The 16,868-nt window shown below is 59.7% G+C and overlaps 1 protein-coding gene across 4 annotated transcripts in view; it reads right to left on the reverse strand.

Annotated features, from left to right (window-relative positions):
- Nucleotides 1-16,868, reverse strand: part of Sardh (sarcosine dehydrogenase) — a 49,733-nt gene that overhangs the window by 13,038 nt on the left and 19,827 nt on the right. For all 4 annotated transcript variants that reach the window (XM_071600472.1, XM_071600474.1, XM_071600475.1 and 1 more), the window contains exons 13-18: nucleotides 15,913-15,996; nucleotides 14,002-14,115; nucleotides 7,808-7,946; nucleotides 6,153-6,266; nucleotides 5,421-5,568; nucleotides 2,589-2,682 (exon numbers count right to left, since the gene is read on the reverse strand). In XM_071600472.1, the coding sequence (XP_071456573.1) occupies nucleotides 2,589-2,682; nucleotides 5,421-5,568; nucleotides 6,153-6,266; nucleotides 7,808-7,946; nucleotides 14,002-14,115; nucleotides 15,913-15,996 (693 nt within the window). The remainder of the gene's footprint in view (nucleotides 1-2,588; nucleotides 2,683-5,420; nucleotides 5,569-6,152; nucleotides 6,267-7,807; nucleotides 7,947-14,001; nucleotides 14,116-15,912; nucleotides 15,997-16,868) is intronic.

Here is a 16,868-nt window from a genome sequence, read left to right on the forward strand (position 1 = left end):
TCAGAGAGCACCATGCAGTCCTCCACCCAACCTGAGCCGGGGCAGCTGGAAATGACCCAGAGACCAGAGCGTGCGCCTCACACCCCTGACTCAGAGGACCCTTCCTAGGTCCTGGCTTAGGTCAACCGTTGGAGCACCCTCAGGTCATGTGCAAGGGACATTCCTCACCAGATGGCTTCTGAGGACAAGAAACAGGCCTGCCAGTGTCCAGCCCGGGTGCTGCGTGGGCAGCAGAGAGGGGCACAGGTCCCCCACAGGCTCACCAGGAGGGTGGAGAGGAGCAGGAAGTCCACCCAGCATCGCCAGAGGCCAAGGCAGAGCACAAACCGTAGGTGGAGGACGGTGCTGACCCCGGGAAAGCAGAGACACAGCCAGAAGGAGGCGGGTGGGGGACACTCTGACCTGCCGTGTGGCTTCCCCCTGGTGGGAGGATGGGGCTGGAACTTGTTCACATCCCATGAACGTTCCCGAGATTCTCCAGTGACACACGGCTGGCCGCCAGGTCCAGCCCGGAGAGCTCCACACCTGCACCACGGGCAACCTCAGGACCAGGACCCCGTCCCAGGGCTGAGGGAAGGCCCAGCAGGGCTGCCGTCAGGAGCAAGGTGGTCTTTCCGGAGGTGAGGTGGTACTTGGGCACAGGGGTGGTCGGATGTGGAGGGCAGGTGGGATCTCACAGGCCTTTTGGCCACCCGGGAGCCAGGGCTGGAGGCAGCCCTGAGGAGAAGCAGCGCTGTGGGACCCCCTCCTCACCTGCAGCCCCCCTTGGGCTGGGCCTGCCTGTGACCCTAGGCAGCGTGGCCTCTGCCCGCCAGCTGGCCTGGCTCCCGGGCCACAAATGAAGCAGCAGCAGCCAACCTCGGGGGCAGCTGGGCCAGGCCGGGCCACTGGGGAGAGAAGCAGCTGCAGCTGACCGTCCCGAGAGGCCCTGCAGTCGCCCTGCCGATGGAGGGAGGCGAGATCTCTGGACGGGAGGGGACCTCCCCACCTGGTTTCTCCCTCCGACACCAGAACCACACACAGGCTGAGTCATCGCCAAGCTCGGCGTGGTGGGAGACCCACCGCCCTCCCCACCCGCAGATCATGACCGAGCCCCAGACAGAGCTGATGCCCCAGAGACCCCAGAGGACGGTCCAAGCTAGAGTCCAGAGGTCTGGGTGCTGCTGGGGCCTGGGGTGGAACGCCACCCTCTCGGGTCTCAGCCGAGGCTGTGAGCTAAGGAGGCAGGAAGCAAGCGAGACAGACACCCTGGCTTCCTGACCCTGTGCGGCCTCTGGGGGGACGGACGGAGCCTGCAGAGCCGCCTTCATCTCCCTCTCTGGCAGCCCCTCCCCGCCTTCCCTGCCACACTGTTTATTTGCTAACAGGACCCAGATTTGTCCCTCAGGACCCACACCCACCGTGCAGGCCAGGACCTCACTCCCCACCAACATTCCTCGGCACTTGGGGGCGCGCCCAGGCCCAGCGGCCCTCCGCCCACCCGCGCTCTCCACAGGGGTCAGCCGCATGAATTGGCTGCTTTGGGCCGGTGGCCGGCCAGCCCTCAGCCCCTTAGCTCTCCCACATCCTGGGTCAGCGCTGCACGCCCCACACCTGCCGCCCACAAAGCCCACCCACCACAGGACACCAGGCAACGAGGTCCTGCCCCTGGAGGACACGTGGCCACGTCTGAACAGTCTTGTCATGGCTTGGGGCACTGCTGGCATCCGGTGGACAGAGGCCAGGGCGGCCGAGAGACCCCTGGAGGAAAGGGATAGCCCCACAGGGGGTCTCTGTCACAACACATCAGTTGTGCTGATGGGGACCAGCAAGGCACCTCCCAGGCTGGTCAGAGTGCGGAGGACGCCCAGAGGCCGGAAGCCCTCGGCACCGTCTCTCCGCATCTCAGCCAGGAGAAGCAAAGCAGAAGGGCCCGCGCTGCTTTCCCACAGGGACACGGCCAGCAGTGGGAGACGCTGGCTCAGAGCTGGCCTCTCAGGAGCCCCTGCCCAGAGCCAGGGCTGACGGAGCCCTGGGCTGACCCTGACCAGTCTCAGAAGAGACTCGGTTGGTAGGTCCTGGACCTCTGGGAGCAGTGGGGTTGGGGTGCTGTGTGAGACCAGCCCTGCTCCTGCCTAAGCGCCCCCCACATCCACAACACAGGGTGGGTCGAGGCCCCAGGAGCAGGGGCTGCCTCCCGAGGACCAGGGAGCTGCCGGAGCAGCACGGTCACTCAGCTCTGCCCCCCACCCTCACTTCCAGGGAGACAGAGACCCGCCATCACCCTGATTGGGAGGGCAGGCCCCATGCCCTTCAGAAGGGGACACACAGGCAGGGGCAGCCCCCTCCCACCTACGCCTGGCCCTGGAGGACAGAGGGGGCCGTGACTCTGATTGACTGTGGCCCTCGCAGGACCTCCCTGCTCCCTCCCAACAGCCTGTGGGCAGGCCATCTGGTCCCCGCTAGCCCCAGTTCACAGTTTAGGACCGAGACCCAGAGAGGTAAAGGGACTCACCAAGGACACCAGGCTCCCAGGTCCTGCCCTGGCTCCGTCCCCTCACCACAGGCCACTGCCAGCACACCCGGGGGCGGCGGCTGGCGGTACCTACCAGGTGCCCGGCGGCTCTCACCAGCTGGTGGGTGGAGAAGGGGAAGGCCGAGTTACTCAGGTCAGCGTCCAGCACCTCCTGCAGGATGGCCCGGCTAGGAGCAAGCACAGAGGGTCAGTCAGTAAGGCTGGGCTGAAAGACAGGGGACAGCAGCAAGCAGGACGTGTCCCTCTCCTCATGGGACAAGTGCGCACCACGGATCCCATCAGGGAGAAGCCACCTGTCTGCTGCTGGTTCCAGGACTCCTGGTGGGTCAGCTCCGGTCCCGGGCAGTGACCAAGGCAGGCCAGTCATCTGACCACGAATGCCCGGACACCCCTGGCCTGGTCATCAAGAAAAGCTGGCCAAGGTGGCCTCTGTTTTGCCCAGAAAATACACTGATTTGTCCAAGCTGGAGCTGGGTGGACAGGTCCCCGTCCAGCAGGAGAGCACTCCAAGTACCCGTCCTGCTCCCCCAGGCGTCCCCCAGCGGGCCCTCAGCCCCCACCCATCTGCAGGGGCACTGGAGCTTGCTCAGTGCCCAGCGGGTGCCCAGAGCCGTCCTGCCTGTTGGAGGACTGTCACCGACCAGAGGCAGGGCCAGGCCACGTGACCATGTGTCACAGCTCATATCCACTAGTCTGTGGCTCCAGGGGGGAATCTTCCTTTCCCTCCCAACTCCACGCTGTCAGCAGAACCGGCCCTCGTGCTGCTGAACTAACTGCCTGCAGCCTTGCGGAGCCACTCAGCGGTGACCCATCCCAGGACCCCAAGCCCGTGTGTCTCCTTGTAAATTCGCCCCTCCCGGGCCCTCCCCACCCTCACCCTGCCCTGTTTAACCCTGCCTCACCCTGAAGCTTGGCCCAGCGGCACCTCCTCCAGGCAGCCCTCCCTGACTGCGAGTCTGGTCCCAGTCTCCTGCCAGGCTTGTCTCCCTCTGGGAGCTCTGTGCCAACGGGACCCACCTCCCAGCGTGCCTGGCGTCACAGGATGTTTGGCACCAGGCATGGCAGCTGGCATGGCAGGTGAGCTCCCCACTGGCTGCAGATGTCCTACTTCCACCCGGGGTCCCCACAGGCGCTGGGGCCACTGCCCGGAAGTGCTGCTGACCCTATTGCCACCCACGGTGCTGGCACCGCCTCCTTCTCTGAGAGCACACCCTGCAGCCCGGGGCCACACTGCGGGGAGGTGGCGGCTGAGCTGGGGCTGCCGAGCACCTCCCCCGGGAGGGAGCCGCTCCTGGGGCCAAGGTGTCCAGGGCTCTGACCCAGGCTGTGGCCTCAGCAGAGCCAGGGGAACCCAGCCCCGGGGACCACGTCGGGGAGGACAGGCAGGCACCCCGTCTGCTGAACTGTCCGTCCCTGCAGGAAGTCAGGTGGCCACAGGGCAGGGGCCTCCCCGTCGGAGCCCCAGGTGCAAGTCCGACACCCGCACTTAGCCCTGGCCTCCCTCTGCTGAATGGGGACAGAGACGTCCCCTCACAGGGCCCTCAGAGGCATCAAGCACCTGGCCTTGCTGACGGGACAGTGGCGTCACCTCCGCCCTGGCCACACGAGCCTGCTGTCTGGATTACCGTCAGCCGTGCTCGCCACATTCCAAGGGCCCAGGAGCCAGGCGGGCTTGGCAGCTGCCCTCCGGAGAGTTCCGTGGGGCAGCAGCTCGTGTGGTGCCCCCACATCGCGCCCTCACATCCAGGCCCTGTGCTGAGTGCCTCCCACACAACCCGAGGGCTTGGCTCTCCTGGGTGCTGGGGACTCCAACGCATGTAGAAACCTGGGGTGTCCTTGAAAGGGAGGGGACGCTTTAGAGGCGAAAGCCAGAAAGTCACTGGGATGCGGCAGGTGCTGGCCCCGCCCCAGGGGAGCAGCTGGTAATGAGGCTGCCTGTCCCCAGGGGCCACCCCCTGACCAGTCTGCAGCCTCCCTGCCCACCTGCCTCCTCCACTCTAAAATGGCCCCTTCCCTATCCAAGGTCACCCTGGCCACGCAGGCTTGGGAGGGCTGGCCTCCCCCTACCCGGCCCCCGTTGGGAGACTGTGGGCTCCTCGGGTAGCAACAGGACCAGCTCACAGCATGGGGCTCGCCGTGGGCAGGTGCTGCACAGGCACATCCCAGATGGCGCCATCCCGCCAAGTCTGCCATCCCTGACCCTCTCCCTGCCACATGCCCTCCAGCTCTGGCACTTACAAGCTGCGTGACCTTGGGGAAATGTCCCTACCTCTCTGTGCCTCAGTCTCCTCATCGGTAATGAAAGAACATCTACTTCAAAGACTAGTGCCACGGTTGGAAACCCAGGCTCCCAGCTGGTGGCTCTGAGCACACCTGTGTGTCTCCTTTTGTCCCCGAGACCCCAGTCCCTTCCCCAAAGCACAGCAGGTGGGTCTTCTCAAAGTGCACACCTGCTCACGACCCTCAGTGGCCCCCAGGAGTCCTCACCAGGTCCTGATTCCTCGTGGGGGAGGGGGACAGGGCTCAGTAGGATCCTCAGAAGGACCGCGTGAGGGAAGGACCCGCCAGCCTGGCGTGGGGAGGCGCCAGCGACTGGTGTAGGATCTTACTTTGGCGCAAGTGGCCAGTAGAGCCCCGGCCGGGGAGGGTGGACTGCAATTCCTGGCTCTGTGACTGACCCAGACCTGACTCACTGCAGGCCAGGCTGACCATCACGTCCAGGGCTGTCTGATCTGGTGCTCTGAAGGTCATTTATTGGGCATGACACCTCTTGGTTTACCAGCGTGGTCAGCTACTCAGAATGTCCCATCTGGTTCTGCCCAAGGGCCCAGGTGGAGGGCCCGGGGTCCAGGTGAGGTCAGGTGAGCCCAGGTGCACCCCGTGCTCAGGTCCCCATCTGGCTCACCTGGCTGGGCCCTGGATGCTGATCATGCCCAGGTCCTCGGAGCTGTCGATGAGCTGGCACCGGAACTTCTGGTCCTGCAGGACGGTGCTGATGTGCGACCAGTTATGCTGGGCCGCAGCCCCGCCCACGGCCAGGTAGTAGCCGTCCCCTGGAAGAGCAGCGCCAGGCTTAGAAGAGGACCAGGGGACGAGGATGTGCTAAGGAAAGTGAGGGTAGCCCAAGGGCCTCCCATTTGAGAAAGCAATGCCCTTTCCTCGAGGGTGACCCCCGAGGATCGGAGGCCTGAGCTGATGGGGCGACTGGGCTGTGCAAATGGGACAGAGGTGTTGACCCACCGTGGGGCCAGGCATCGGCCTGGACACCCAGCTGGATGCCTGGGCCTGAGCTGCAGTTACGGGGAGAAGAGGCACAGAGCCAGGCAGAGGGAGAGAGCCATCCCCAGCAGGAGGGTGACCGCCTGCCTCCTCCTGGCAGGAGCGGAGCTGGCCCACAGGAGCTGCTCCCGAGCACCACAGCCTGAGGCTGGAGAATAAGCCCAGCAAGCTCGTGGTGACCACACCACTACCCAGCAAGGCTGCCTCTGCCCGATGGAGCCCTCCCATCCCCAGCTTGGCCACACGGGAACAGCAGGGCATCAAGCTCAGCCCCAGCCTCCCGCCAGCATCGTCCTGCCGCCAGTGCCCTCCACCCAAGCAGGCGGCAGCTGCAGCAGCCCCACACAGGGTCTCTTACCTTCAAAGGCAGGAGCCAGGGGGCCGGCCTCGGGGCCAGGGGCCAGGCGGCTGACCGTCAGGTCGCTCTCGGTGCCCCCGCGCTGGTTCAGCATGCAGGTGTACACCGTGGAGCCTGGGGGCCGGGGAGAACCAGGTCTGTTCAGAAAGGCCAGGGTGGGTGGGCAGCAGGGTGGGGCAGGCGTGGATGAGTGGAGGGCGGCTAGCAGCTCTCCTCACTCTGGAGAACCCCTTGGCAGGTCACCCGCAGGAGGTGGCCTTGGAAGACCCCTGGACTCAGTGATTCCATTTCTACCAGGTGACCCAGAGGGCCACCGAGGGGAAGGTCACCCACACTGTGGTCCTGGGAGGGAGGCTCCTTCCTCCTGAGCTGCTTGCCTCCCACTCCATCCCTCCCAGCGGTCACCAGAGGTTTCCAGGGGCAAGAGCCACCCCTGCCTCAGCCTTGTGCCTGCTGAGCAGAGGCCATAGAGGTCTGTGGAAAAGGGTCATGTGGGTGGACAGAGGACAGACAGGGAAAAGGGAAGGTGGGTGATGGACAGACAGGTGGAGGGCAGGAGGGTGTGGCCAGCGGGGGAGGGGAGGACGGGGGAGGAGAAAAGGACAGGTGGAGGGGGGCGGAGATGGTAGGGCTGAGTGGGCGGGCAGGCAGAGGGCGCCTCGGGGTGAGCAGGAGACACCCAGCCGTGGTAGGTGGGACCTTGGTGGCTGGACAGAGGCTGGATGGAGAGTGTTACGGTCAAGTTGTGTCCCCAGACAGACATGTGAAGAGCTTCCCCAGGACCTGGGTGGTGGCCTTAGGGGGAACAGGGTCTCTGTTACCTTATGTAATCCAGCTATGGGGAGGGATCCTTAGGGTGGGCCCGGTCCCCCCGGTCCCCTACCCGTGTGACTGCCCTCCTTACAGGAAGGAAATGCAGGAGAAGGCCGTGTGGCATCAGGGACAGTGGCGTGGACCAACTGAAGCCCAGTCAGGGCAAGGTCCCCAGCCAGACAGCAGGTGCCACACTGGGGAGTCCAGAGGGAGCCCACCCAGGGTCTTGGGGAGTATTGCACAGCCGATACCCCAATTCCAACATCTGGCCACCAGAACTATGAAACAATAGACTTCTGCTGTTTTTAAGCCACCTATTTGGTGGCATTGTGACTGCAGCCACAGGAAATGAATAAAGAAGAGAGCAGGTGCGTTTTGGGTGGTGCAAGGGTGAGCAGTACAGCAGGCAGGGAGTGGGCAGGGAGTGGGCAGGAGTGGGCAGGAGATACCACTGTAAAATTATTCATTATTCATCCAAAGTCAAATTAAACTGAGGGTCCTGGATTCTTAATTCTGGAAACCCTACCTGGGGACAGCATCCTGGAGGCAGAGGCTGGGCCCTCCTGTGCCAGGAGGCAGCCCTGAGGGCCTGCTGCCACGCCTCCTTTCTGGAGCTAAGAAAGAAGGAAGCCAGAGGGAGGAGAAGGAAGGACCCACTGTGGGGCTGGGCAAGGAGACGGCCCTGGAGCCCGGGGCTTGGAGGTATCAGAGGGGCTGGAGGTGTCTAGGCCAGGCCCTAGGAGGGGCGCTGGGGTCATGACCCCTGCCCCTGTGTCTCGTGCCTGGGGCTGCACTGTGGTGCTGGGTATGGGAGGAGGGTGGCCCACCACTCAAGCCTGTACCTGGGGGTCTGCTGACATCTGCAGAGAAGAGCCAGTCGGCAGCCTTGCTGGCATCCAGCCCCAGCAGGTAGAACTTCCCAAAGTAGGACATGTTGAACACAGCAGCAGCCCCTCTGCAGGTCAGACACTCCTTCTGGATCTGAAAAGTCCCGGGGTGGATGTGCAGGGTCTTTGAGGTGCCCTTTCCCCTCACCACTGGGGGCTGGGCCCTCCAATGCACCTGTTCCGAGCCTCCCCTCCTCCCTCCCAGACTGAGCCAGCCCTTCCCAGCTCAGGACACACTCTCTCCAGCACAGGGAACATTCTCTAGGAGAGATCACTCGCTCACTCATAAAACCAGGCTCGGCAAATTCAAAAGGATTTAACTTACACAAGGCAGGTTCTTTGACCTACAAAATTAGAAGCAGAAAAAAAAAACTGGGAAATCCACAAATATGTGGAAATTAAAGAGAACACTCTTAAAGAACCAACAGATCAAAGGGCACTAAGGAACTACTGTGAGGTGAGTGGACAGACACGACACTTGTGAACATGTAAAGGCTGTGCTCACACGGAGAGTGATAGCCACACGTGCCTATGTCATAAGAGGCTCAACAACCCAACCTTCCACTTTGAGAACCTGGAAAAAGGGCACACTAAACCCAAAGCAAGCAGAAGGAAAGAAATAATAAAGATTAGACTAGAAAAATCAGCAAAACCAAAAGTTGGCTCTTTGAATAGATCAACAAAATTGACAAACCTTTACTAAAATCAGCAATGAAAGAGGAGCCATCACCACCCACCCCACAGACCGAGGAGGGTCCTGGGGGAAGAGGAGCCATCACCACCCACCCCACAGACAGAGGAGGGTCCTGGGGGGAGAGGAGCCATCACCACCCACCCCACAGACCGAGGAGGGTCCTGGGGGGAGAGGAGCCATCACCACCCACCCCACAGACAGAGGAGGGTCCTGGGGGAAGAGGAGCCATCACCACCCACCCCACAGACAGAGGACGGTCCTGGGGAAAGAGGAGCCATCACCACCCACCCCACAGACAGACTGATAATAATACACCACAAATTAGTTTAGAATGGACAAATGTCTAGAAAGCATGAATCACTGAAACTGGATAAAGATGGAAAAATATGAATAAAATTGTAACAAAAAAAAGAGATTAGGGCTGGGGTTGTGGCTCAGTGGTAGGGTGCTTGCCTAGCAAGTGTGAGGCACTGGGTTTGAGTCTCAGCAACACATATAAGTAAAAAAAGAAAGAAAGAAAAAATTTTTAAGCCTTTAAAAATTTCCCACAAAGCAATGCCCAGGCTGGGGCTGGGGTTGTGGCTCAGCGGTAGAGCACTCACCTAGTACGTGCGAGGCACTGGGTTCAATCCTCAGCACTACACAAAAATAAATAAAATAAAAGTATTGTGTCCAACTACAACTAAAAAATAAATATTGAAAAAAAGAAGAAATGCCCAGGCCCAGATGTCTTCACTGGGGAATTTTATCTAACATTCAAAGAAGTGATACCAATTCTTCACAAATTCTTCCCAAAAAATATCACAGTAGGAAATGTTATTCCAATTTATTCTAGGAAGCCAGCATTATCCTGATGCCAAAACGAAAGATAAAATAAAACTATGGACCAACATCCTTTATGAATGTAGACACAATCCTCAACAAAATACAGCAAACCCAATCCAACATCAAGGAAGGATTCTACACTATGATCAATAGGCTCATCCCAAGAACGTGAAGTTAAATCACATTAAGAGAATAAAAAACGAAAAACACATAATCATTCAATGCAGAAAAAGTACTTGACACAAATCACGATAAAAACAAACAAATGACAGAAGGAGCTCCCTCAACCTGGCAACCTACAAAAACCATGTAGTACATACACACTGTACGTCTTGATCAAACACTGACCCCCACCCCCAAGATCAGGAGCAATACCACTCCCACCAATTGTATTCAACTTTATATTGGAGGCCCTAGCCCGGGCAATTAGGCAAAGTAACAATAATAATAAACGGCATCAGATTGGAAAAGAAGTAAAAATACACCTATTTACAGATAACATGACTTTACATATAGAAGATCCTAAAGAACCCACTAAAAAAATTACTAGAACTAATAAAATAGTTCAAAAGTTTGCAGGATACAAAGCCAACAGACCAAAAATAAAAATAATAAAAGCTATTGTATTTCTATAGACTAATACTGCACATTCCGAAAAGGAAATGGAGAAATAATTCCATTTACAGTAGCATCAAATAATAAAAATGCTTGGGGAATGAGGTTAACGAAAGAAATGCAAACTCTGTACTCTAAAGAACTGGAAACGTTTTGGAGAGAAACTTTAGAAGACCTAAAGAAGTGGAAGGACAGCCCGTGCTCATGGGGAGAAGACATAAGCTATGTCAAGGTGACAACACACCCCTCATTGTTCTCCACAGTCCACAAAATCCCCACCGAAACCTCAGCCGGCTCCTCGGCAGACACTGACCAGCTGATCCCAGAATCCACAGGGAACCATAAGGGACCAGGATGTTCCAAACAATCTTGGGGACAAAAGAGCAAATTGGAGGACTCACATTCCCTGTTTGCAAAACTTACTGCAAAGCTAGTAGATAAACCAGAGTTGGACTGACTCAAGGATGGACGCAGAGGTCAGCAGGGTGCAATCCACATTCTGAAAATAGACCCTCGTGTGTACGGTTAACTGGTTTTTCAACAAGGGTGACAAAAGAGTCCCATGGGAGTGAGGTACACACTCACCTGTCCAAGCCCAAAGCATGGACTACAGGACACAGGAACAGCAAAAAGGCCAGGCTTTACTTGACTGATGGTCGAGCGAGACCAGGTGTCCGGGAGCGGGCACACCCAGAGCACTTACAACCAGCACTCTACCCTGAGAGCACAGGTCCCCCTGGCTCCTTGTTGGCTGAGTACCGTGGGGTGCACAGTCTTCCTGGGGTCATCATCTAGGCTTTACTGTCTCCTATTGGGCTGTTTAAAGAAATGGACCTTTAGTTGTCCCCACCTCCCTCTGTTCCCCTGGGGCATGAAAATCTTGGATCCAGTGTTTTTGGCCCATGGGTCAGGCCACCCATTCCCTCGCCTCCTGTTTGCCAAGAGGCTATGAATGATCTGGTGTTACCTGCTTGTAACTCTCCGCTCTGCTCTGTCTCCCCCCGGCTGCCTTTCCTACATCCCAATTTTATACTTAGGGCTGAACGGTGTATTCTGAAAAGGGACCAACACACTTTCTCACAGGAGAGTCTCCAACACAGAGCGCTGTGATAGCACGACAGCCACATGCAAAAGAATGAATCTGGACCCCTTCCTCACACCATGCACAAACCTTATCTCAGAGGAGCTAAATTACAAAGCCCTCAGGAGAAAACTCAGAAGGAAATGTCTGTGACCTTGAGTTAGTTTCTTATACATGACGTCAAAAATGCAAGGGACAAAAAGGAAGGAAGAGATGAGTCAGATGTCATCTAAATTTTAAGTTTCTGCTGCAAAGGACACCATCCTGACAGTGAGAGACAACCCCACCAGGAGAGAATGTTTGCATATGATACCTCCAAGGGGCTCCTATCCAGGGTGTTTATTTCAAAAAATCTTTTAACGCAATGATAAAAAGACAAGCAACTCAATTTAAAATAAGCCAAAGGTCTGAATAGACATTTCCCCAGAGAAGATATCGAGGGGCCAACAGCCCACGAAAAGGTGTGCAAGGCGAATAGTTAGACACGCAGGTCAAAACCGCAACGGGACCCCTCTTCACCCCCTGCAGCTTGGCAAGAGTGGCCGTCGAAGCCGGGGAGGAGCTGGAACTCACACACACTGCTGGGGGGAGACCACTGTTAGAGTGACCACACCTCGGCCACTCCAGCCCGGGCATCGGAACACAACCTGCACCCGGATGTTCCCAGCACACCATTCATGACTGCTCCAAACGGGAGCAACCCTAAGGCCCATCCACAGACGAATGGACAGATGAACTGTGGCATGTGCCTGCAGCACGCTCCAGTTTGCAAGAGGCAGCGAGTACAAACACCACACACCACCACACGCCACCACATGCCACCACACAGAAGGACCTTGAGGATATTCTACTAATGAAAGAAACTGGCCACAAAAGCACATCTATTTTATGAATCCCCTTAAATGGATTACACGAGGCAGCTCCTAGAGACAGGAAGCAGATTAGTGGCTGCTGTGGCCTGGGGTGGGACAGGGTGGATAAGGGGGTGTCCAGAATTAGACTGCGCTGATGGCCGTGCGACGGCCCTGTGAACTCACTGAAAATCCCCGAATCCGGCCCTTTCGATGGATGAACCACACGGTATGTGAATCACGGCCAACCCAGCTCTCCCACTGCCCTCCCCACGGCCCACCAGCACCTCAGTGGGTCTTCGGCCTTCCCTCCCACACTGCCCCCTGACCACTGAGCAGACCATGACCAACCCTGAATGTGACCATGGCAGCGGCTTTCCCACACCAGGCGGGCCCCATGTGCCTCGGGCTGCACTATGTCCTCCCCAGCCCGCCCCACAGGTGGCCACCGCCAGGCTCAGGTGCCCTAGGGGGCCTCGGGTGGCACAGGAGCAAAGGAGCCCATGGGAGCCCACTGTGGGTCTCGGTCCCACCCCAATGCTCAGATATGCCACACAGGGAAACATGGAAATGGGCCAGTGTCCACTCCAGGCAAATGGGCAGCACTGCCGCCCAGCTGCCCCCTGGGACAGGTGGTCAGTCTGCAGCACACCGTGGGCATCTCCTCCTCCCTGCCCTTCAGCTGCTCATCAGCCTCCCTCCTGACATCACTAGCCTTTATGGAGCACCCACTGTTTGCAGACCAAAACCAAAACCCCAAGCAGCGTCCTGGGCTGCTGCCCGCCGTCTGCCCAGCCTGGGGCGGCTGCCAGCACTGACAGTGAGCGCGTTTCCTGCGCTGGGACCGTCTCAGCCGCGGTGCGGAGGCTGGTGAAGACACCCAGCCAAGTTGGCATCTCCCGGAGCCTCCACATCCTCAGGGCCGGGAGTCCCAGAGGCTTTGGGAGCTGCAGCCTGAAGGTGCCAGACGCAGCCCCGCAGCCCCGCGACTCCCGTGAGGGAGGCACCGCCAGGGACTGGGCGCTGAGCCCGCCTGCAGCTCCCGCGCTTCGTGACCAGGGGCCTCCTGCTTCCCCCTCAGCACGGCCTCTCCCCAGGCCTCTGCCCAAACTTGCACTGGAGCAAGCTTTGGGGACAGTGGGGACAGTGGTGGAGATAAATGGTCCCCTCCCTCAAGACCCGCTCCTGTTGAAGGAGCACTGGGGGCTTCAGGGCAACACAGAGAGCATCAACCTTCTCAGCAAGGTTGGGCAGAGTGGCTCCCCCATGAAGCCCTGTCAGGCACCAGGGCCCCTCCCGAGGCTCCCCACCCTGGGCCCTGGGTCCTGCTGAGGGCTGGCTCTGCTCCCAGACCAGGCACAAGGGCCCAGGAACAGCAGTAGTGCCCAGCAGGGGGCTGGGCTAGGGGTGGGCGGGGCTTTGCTTATTGCACGGGAGCTGCCTGCGGGGTGCAGGCTGCTGGAGGGGAGGCCCAGCCCAGGCTCAGCCCAGGGTGATGGGGAGCCGGGCACCAAGGGGCTGTGGGCTGCCCGGGGCTCCATCTGGCCAGCTTCACCTGACCATTTTTGGAGGAAGGGGCAGAAGTCTGTAGCACGCAGATTGTAACAGCAGAGCTTCCCCAGCTCTGTTCCCTGCTGTCCCCTGGAGGGGCCCATTCAGGGGCCAGGTGCCCAGCATCAGCAAGCCCACCTTGTCCTGGACCTACAGCTGTGGTCAGAGCCCTCTGCCGGAGGAAGACCCATCCGTCAGGCAGCCTCAGGACCAAGAAGGGCTCAGAGGGGTGCTGGCCTGGCCTGAGGCCACACAGCCGACCCAGGCCACCTGGCCCACCTCCCAGGCCTCCTGGCCCACCCCCGCTGCGGCTGCCCTGAGCAATGGGATTTGCCCTCAGGTGATTCTGCTGACAACCACTGTCAGGTGACTGTCCCACAGCTGAGTCAGCCGGAGCAGGGCATGAGGCTGGCAGGAGCCCCAGGGGCTGGGCTGAGGGCCCCCACAGGCAGCTCAGGTGAGAATTCTGCATGAGGGGCCGGGAGGGGGATGGGGAGGGGGACTGGGCCACGGGAGGGTGCCGGCTGCTTACCACATGGTGGTGGGGCGGGAATTCGAAAGTGTATTCGTCCCCCAGCAGCCTGGTGTAGGCACAGTCCTGGTGCACCTGGTTCCCGTAGGCCCCGTAGTAGTCGTAGTCGGGGACCTGGGGCAGAGGACATGGTCACTGCCCACCTCCCCTCTTCCTCTCTTCCTCCCTCCCTCTCTTTACAAACAGGCTGGGCCCACCACTGGGCAGTAGTGCGCTAGTCCTGGGAGACAGGCTGGTGCTGCCCTTAGCGCCTCCTGTCCAGTGGGCATGCGTGGGTGGTGGACCCGGGGTGGGAGGGGGTGCAGCCTAGGCAATATCAACAGCTGCACAGGTGGCGCCTGTTGCTGGGTCTAAGAGCTGGGGACCAGTAGGGGCCCCGGGGTGGGGGAGAAGAGGCTGGATCCCAATTTAGGGAGTGAGAGGTGAGGAGGCCAGAGAGGCTCTCAGGGCGCTGTTGGGCAGAGAGGGAAGTGACCCGCTGAGAAGGGCGAAGGTCAGGGGTTGGCACGTCCCGGCCATGGCGCAGGTGCGATTTCTGTGGGACTCGTTTCCACCCTGGGACAAGCCCTGCTGACGTGGCCCATGCTCCTCACAAGGGTGACCCCTTCTGCAGATGAGGAATCTGAGGCACAAAGAAGTCACACCTTGCCTGAGGTCACTGACAAGCACCCAAGGCTGTGTTATGCTGGGCGGGCGTGAGTGGGGGCTCCCTGTCGGGCTCCTGCACCTTCACCTCACCTCTCCTGTGAGCTGCCTGCCTCTCTCAGATGCCCCACGACCCTGGGACCTCCTGGCCTCTGCTCCTGCTAAAGCCCCCTTCCTCCCTGCCGGCCCCTGCACAGGGTGTAAGGAGCAGGCCATCCTCACCTCCAGGGCCGCCAGTCTGCCTGGGGCCACGCCTTTCCACAGGTGGGAACCCAGTGGAACTGAGGACTGCCTGGCGGGCTCCACAGCCCCTCTCCCTCCCTAGCGGGGCATGCTCGCCCGCCCTGGAGACCCCAGCAGGCCTGCTCCCCCGCTGTAGCCCCAAAGAGGTGCCAGGAATCAGGAGGCATCTCCCAGGAGTCCAGTCTCCTGGACTCCCAGATGGCCCCCTTGGGTGAAAATCTGCTCATGGGGCCCAAGGGTATTCCACGCCCCTCTCCTTGTCCAGGACTCCAGGACAGAGGGGCTTCCAGGCTTAAAAGGGCAGGTCTGCCCAGGCCTAGCCTTCTGCACTGTCCCCAGGGACCATATGTCCTAGGGACTAGCGAGAGAAGTGGCAGTGACTGAGGAGGCTCTGAGGACATCCACACGGGGCCCAAGGCCCTGTGAGCCAGCTGTGGCTCCCGTCTCCCCTAAGGGTGCCCAGGAAATGGGCCATGGAGGTGGGTTGCCATGGAGATGGGGGAGGGTCCCACTGGGAGAAGGCAGAGCAGCACACCAGGAAAGGGCTTGATGCACAGATCCGCACCCAGCCCAGCCCAACCCGTCTCCAAGCCCCAAGGCTGCTCCAAGGGCCCATCCCCAGGAGGAGCAGGGAGGCCCAGGAAGGTCCTCGGAGGCCAGGGCGTGGGGCATCTCAGTAGACAAGCTGAACACATCGAGCATAAACCCTCCCACTAACCAGCCTCCTCCTAACATAAACTAACAGTTGGAGTTGCCAAAAACACGTGCAGCAAGCTATGTGAAGACGGCCGAGTCCCTCCCACCACCGGGGAGTCTTCGAGCTGTGCCCAGGCGGGGCACCTCTGCTCTGCCCACAGAGCGCACCCGGGCAGGGAAGCCTGCACAGTGCCCGGGGAGGCCCGGCTGCTCTCCGGCTGCACCGCCTGCTCTGAACCGGGCTTGCCCCGACTCAGGGTGGGCTGAGGGCAGCAGGGCAGGTTCTCTGGGCTGCACAGACCCTCAGCCACCGCTGGGACCACTCACCGGAGCGGTCCCCTGAGGGCTGAACCATCCCGGCCGCTCCCAGCCGTGCCGCTCCTGGAACACGCAGCCTTGTTCAAGGAGCTCCTGTGGGAGGGGACAACACCCGTCACACAGGGCCAGGTCCCCCGCCTGATTCTTCATCTTTCTTTCCTTTCAACTTTCACAGTCCCTTTCTTCTGTCAACTGTGCCACTCCTCATCTCAATTATTGTGACGCGTCTTCAAGCCCAGGTTGGCCTGGCTCTAATGCTTTCCACATTCTACTTCCTAAATGATGAACTAAAAATCCAAATCTTTGAAAAACCTAAAGATCTGGAGTTCTACAGCCAGCGCATCCCGGAGCTCCCCCTGCACCCCGTGCCTCCCCGGGAACCCCCAACCTGGAGACGCATCAGCGGCTATGGACCGCATCGTGTCCCCACAAACTCCTGTGGCGAAGCCCTAACCCCAGTGACCTGTGCTTGGGGTCAGGGCCTGTGAGGAGGTAAGAGGCTAAACGAGATCCTAGGGTGGGTCCTAGTCCATAGGACAGGTGCCCTTTTAAGAGAGGCCAGAGTGCCCTCTGTCTTCCCCGTGAGGACACAGGCGACCGCCCACGGGCCAGGAGCTCCTCTCCAGGCAGTGAGTCCAGGAACCCTGACCTCCGGGCTCAGAGCACTCAGAAAATCCAGGTTGGAGTGTGTGACCAGCAGCTCTGCCTGCGTGTGCACCCAGGGTGAAGCAGGGCCTCACTGGACACTCCACATGGACGTCCACAGCAGCTGCTCACTGTCACGCAGGTAGAAGAGCCCTGTCACATGGACACTGAGCAGGGCTGATGGCTGCCCAGCAAGGAGGGGACTGAGTGCCCTAAATTGCACCCTTTAAAATGGGTAAAGGGCCGGCCTCACGCTCTGTGCTCTTACCACGAGGAGAACCACCAGGGCATAATAAAGTGACGTCCAGGCACTTTTCTCT

This window comes from Marmota flaviventris, chromosome 13 (assembly GCF_047511675.1).
Source record: "Marmota flaviventris isolate mMarFla1 chromosome 13, mMarFla1.hap1, whole genome shotgun sequence".
NCBI lineage: Eukaryota > Metazoa > Chordata > Mammalia > Rodentia > Sciuridae > Marmota > Marmota flaviventris.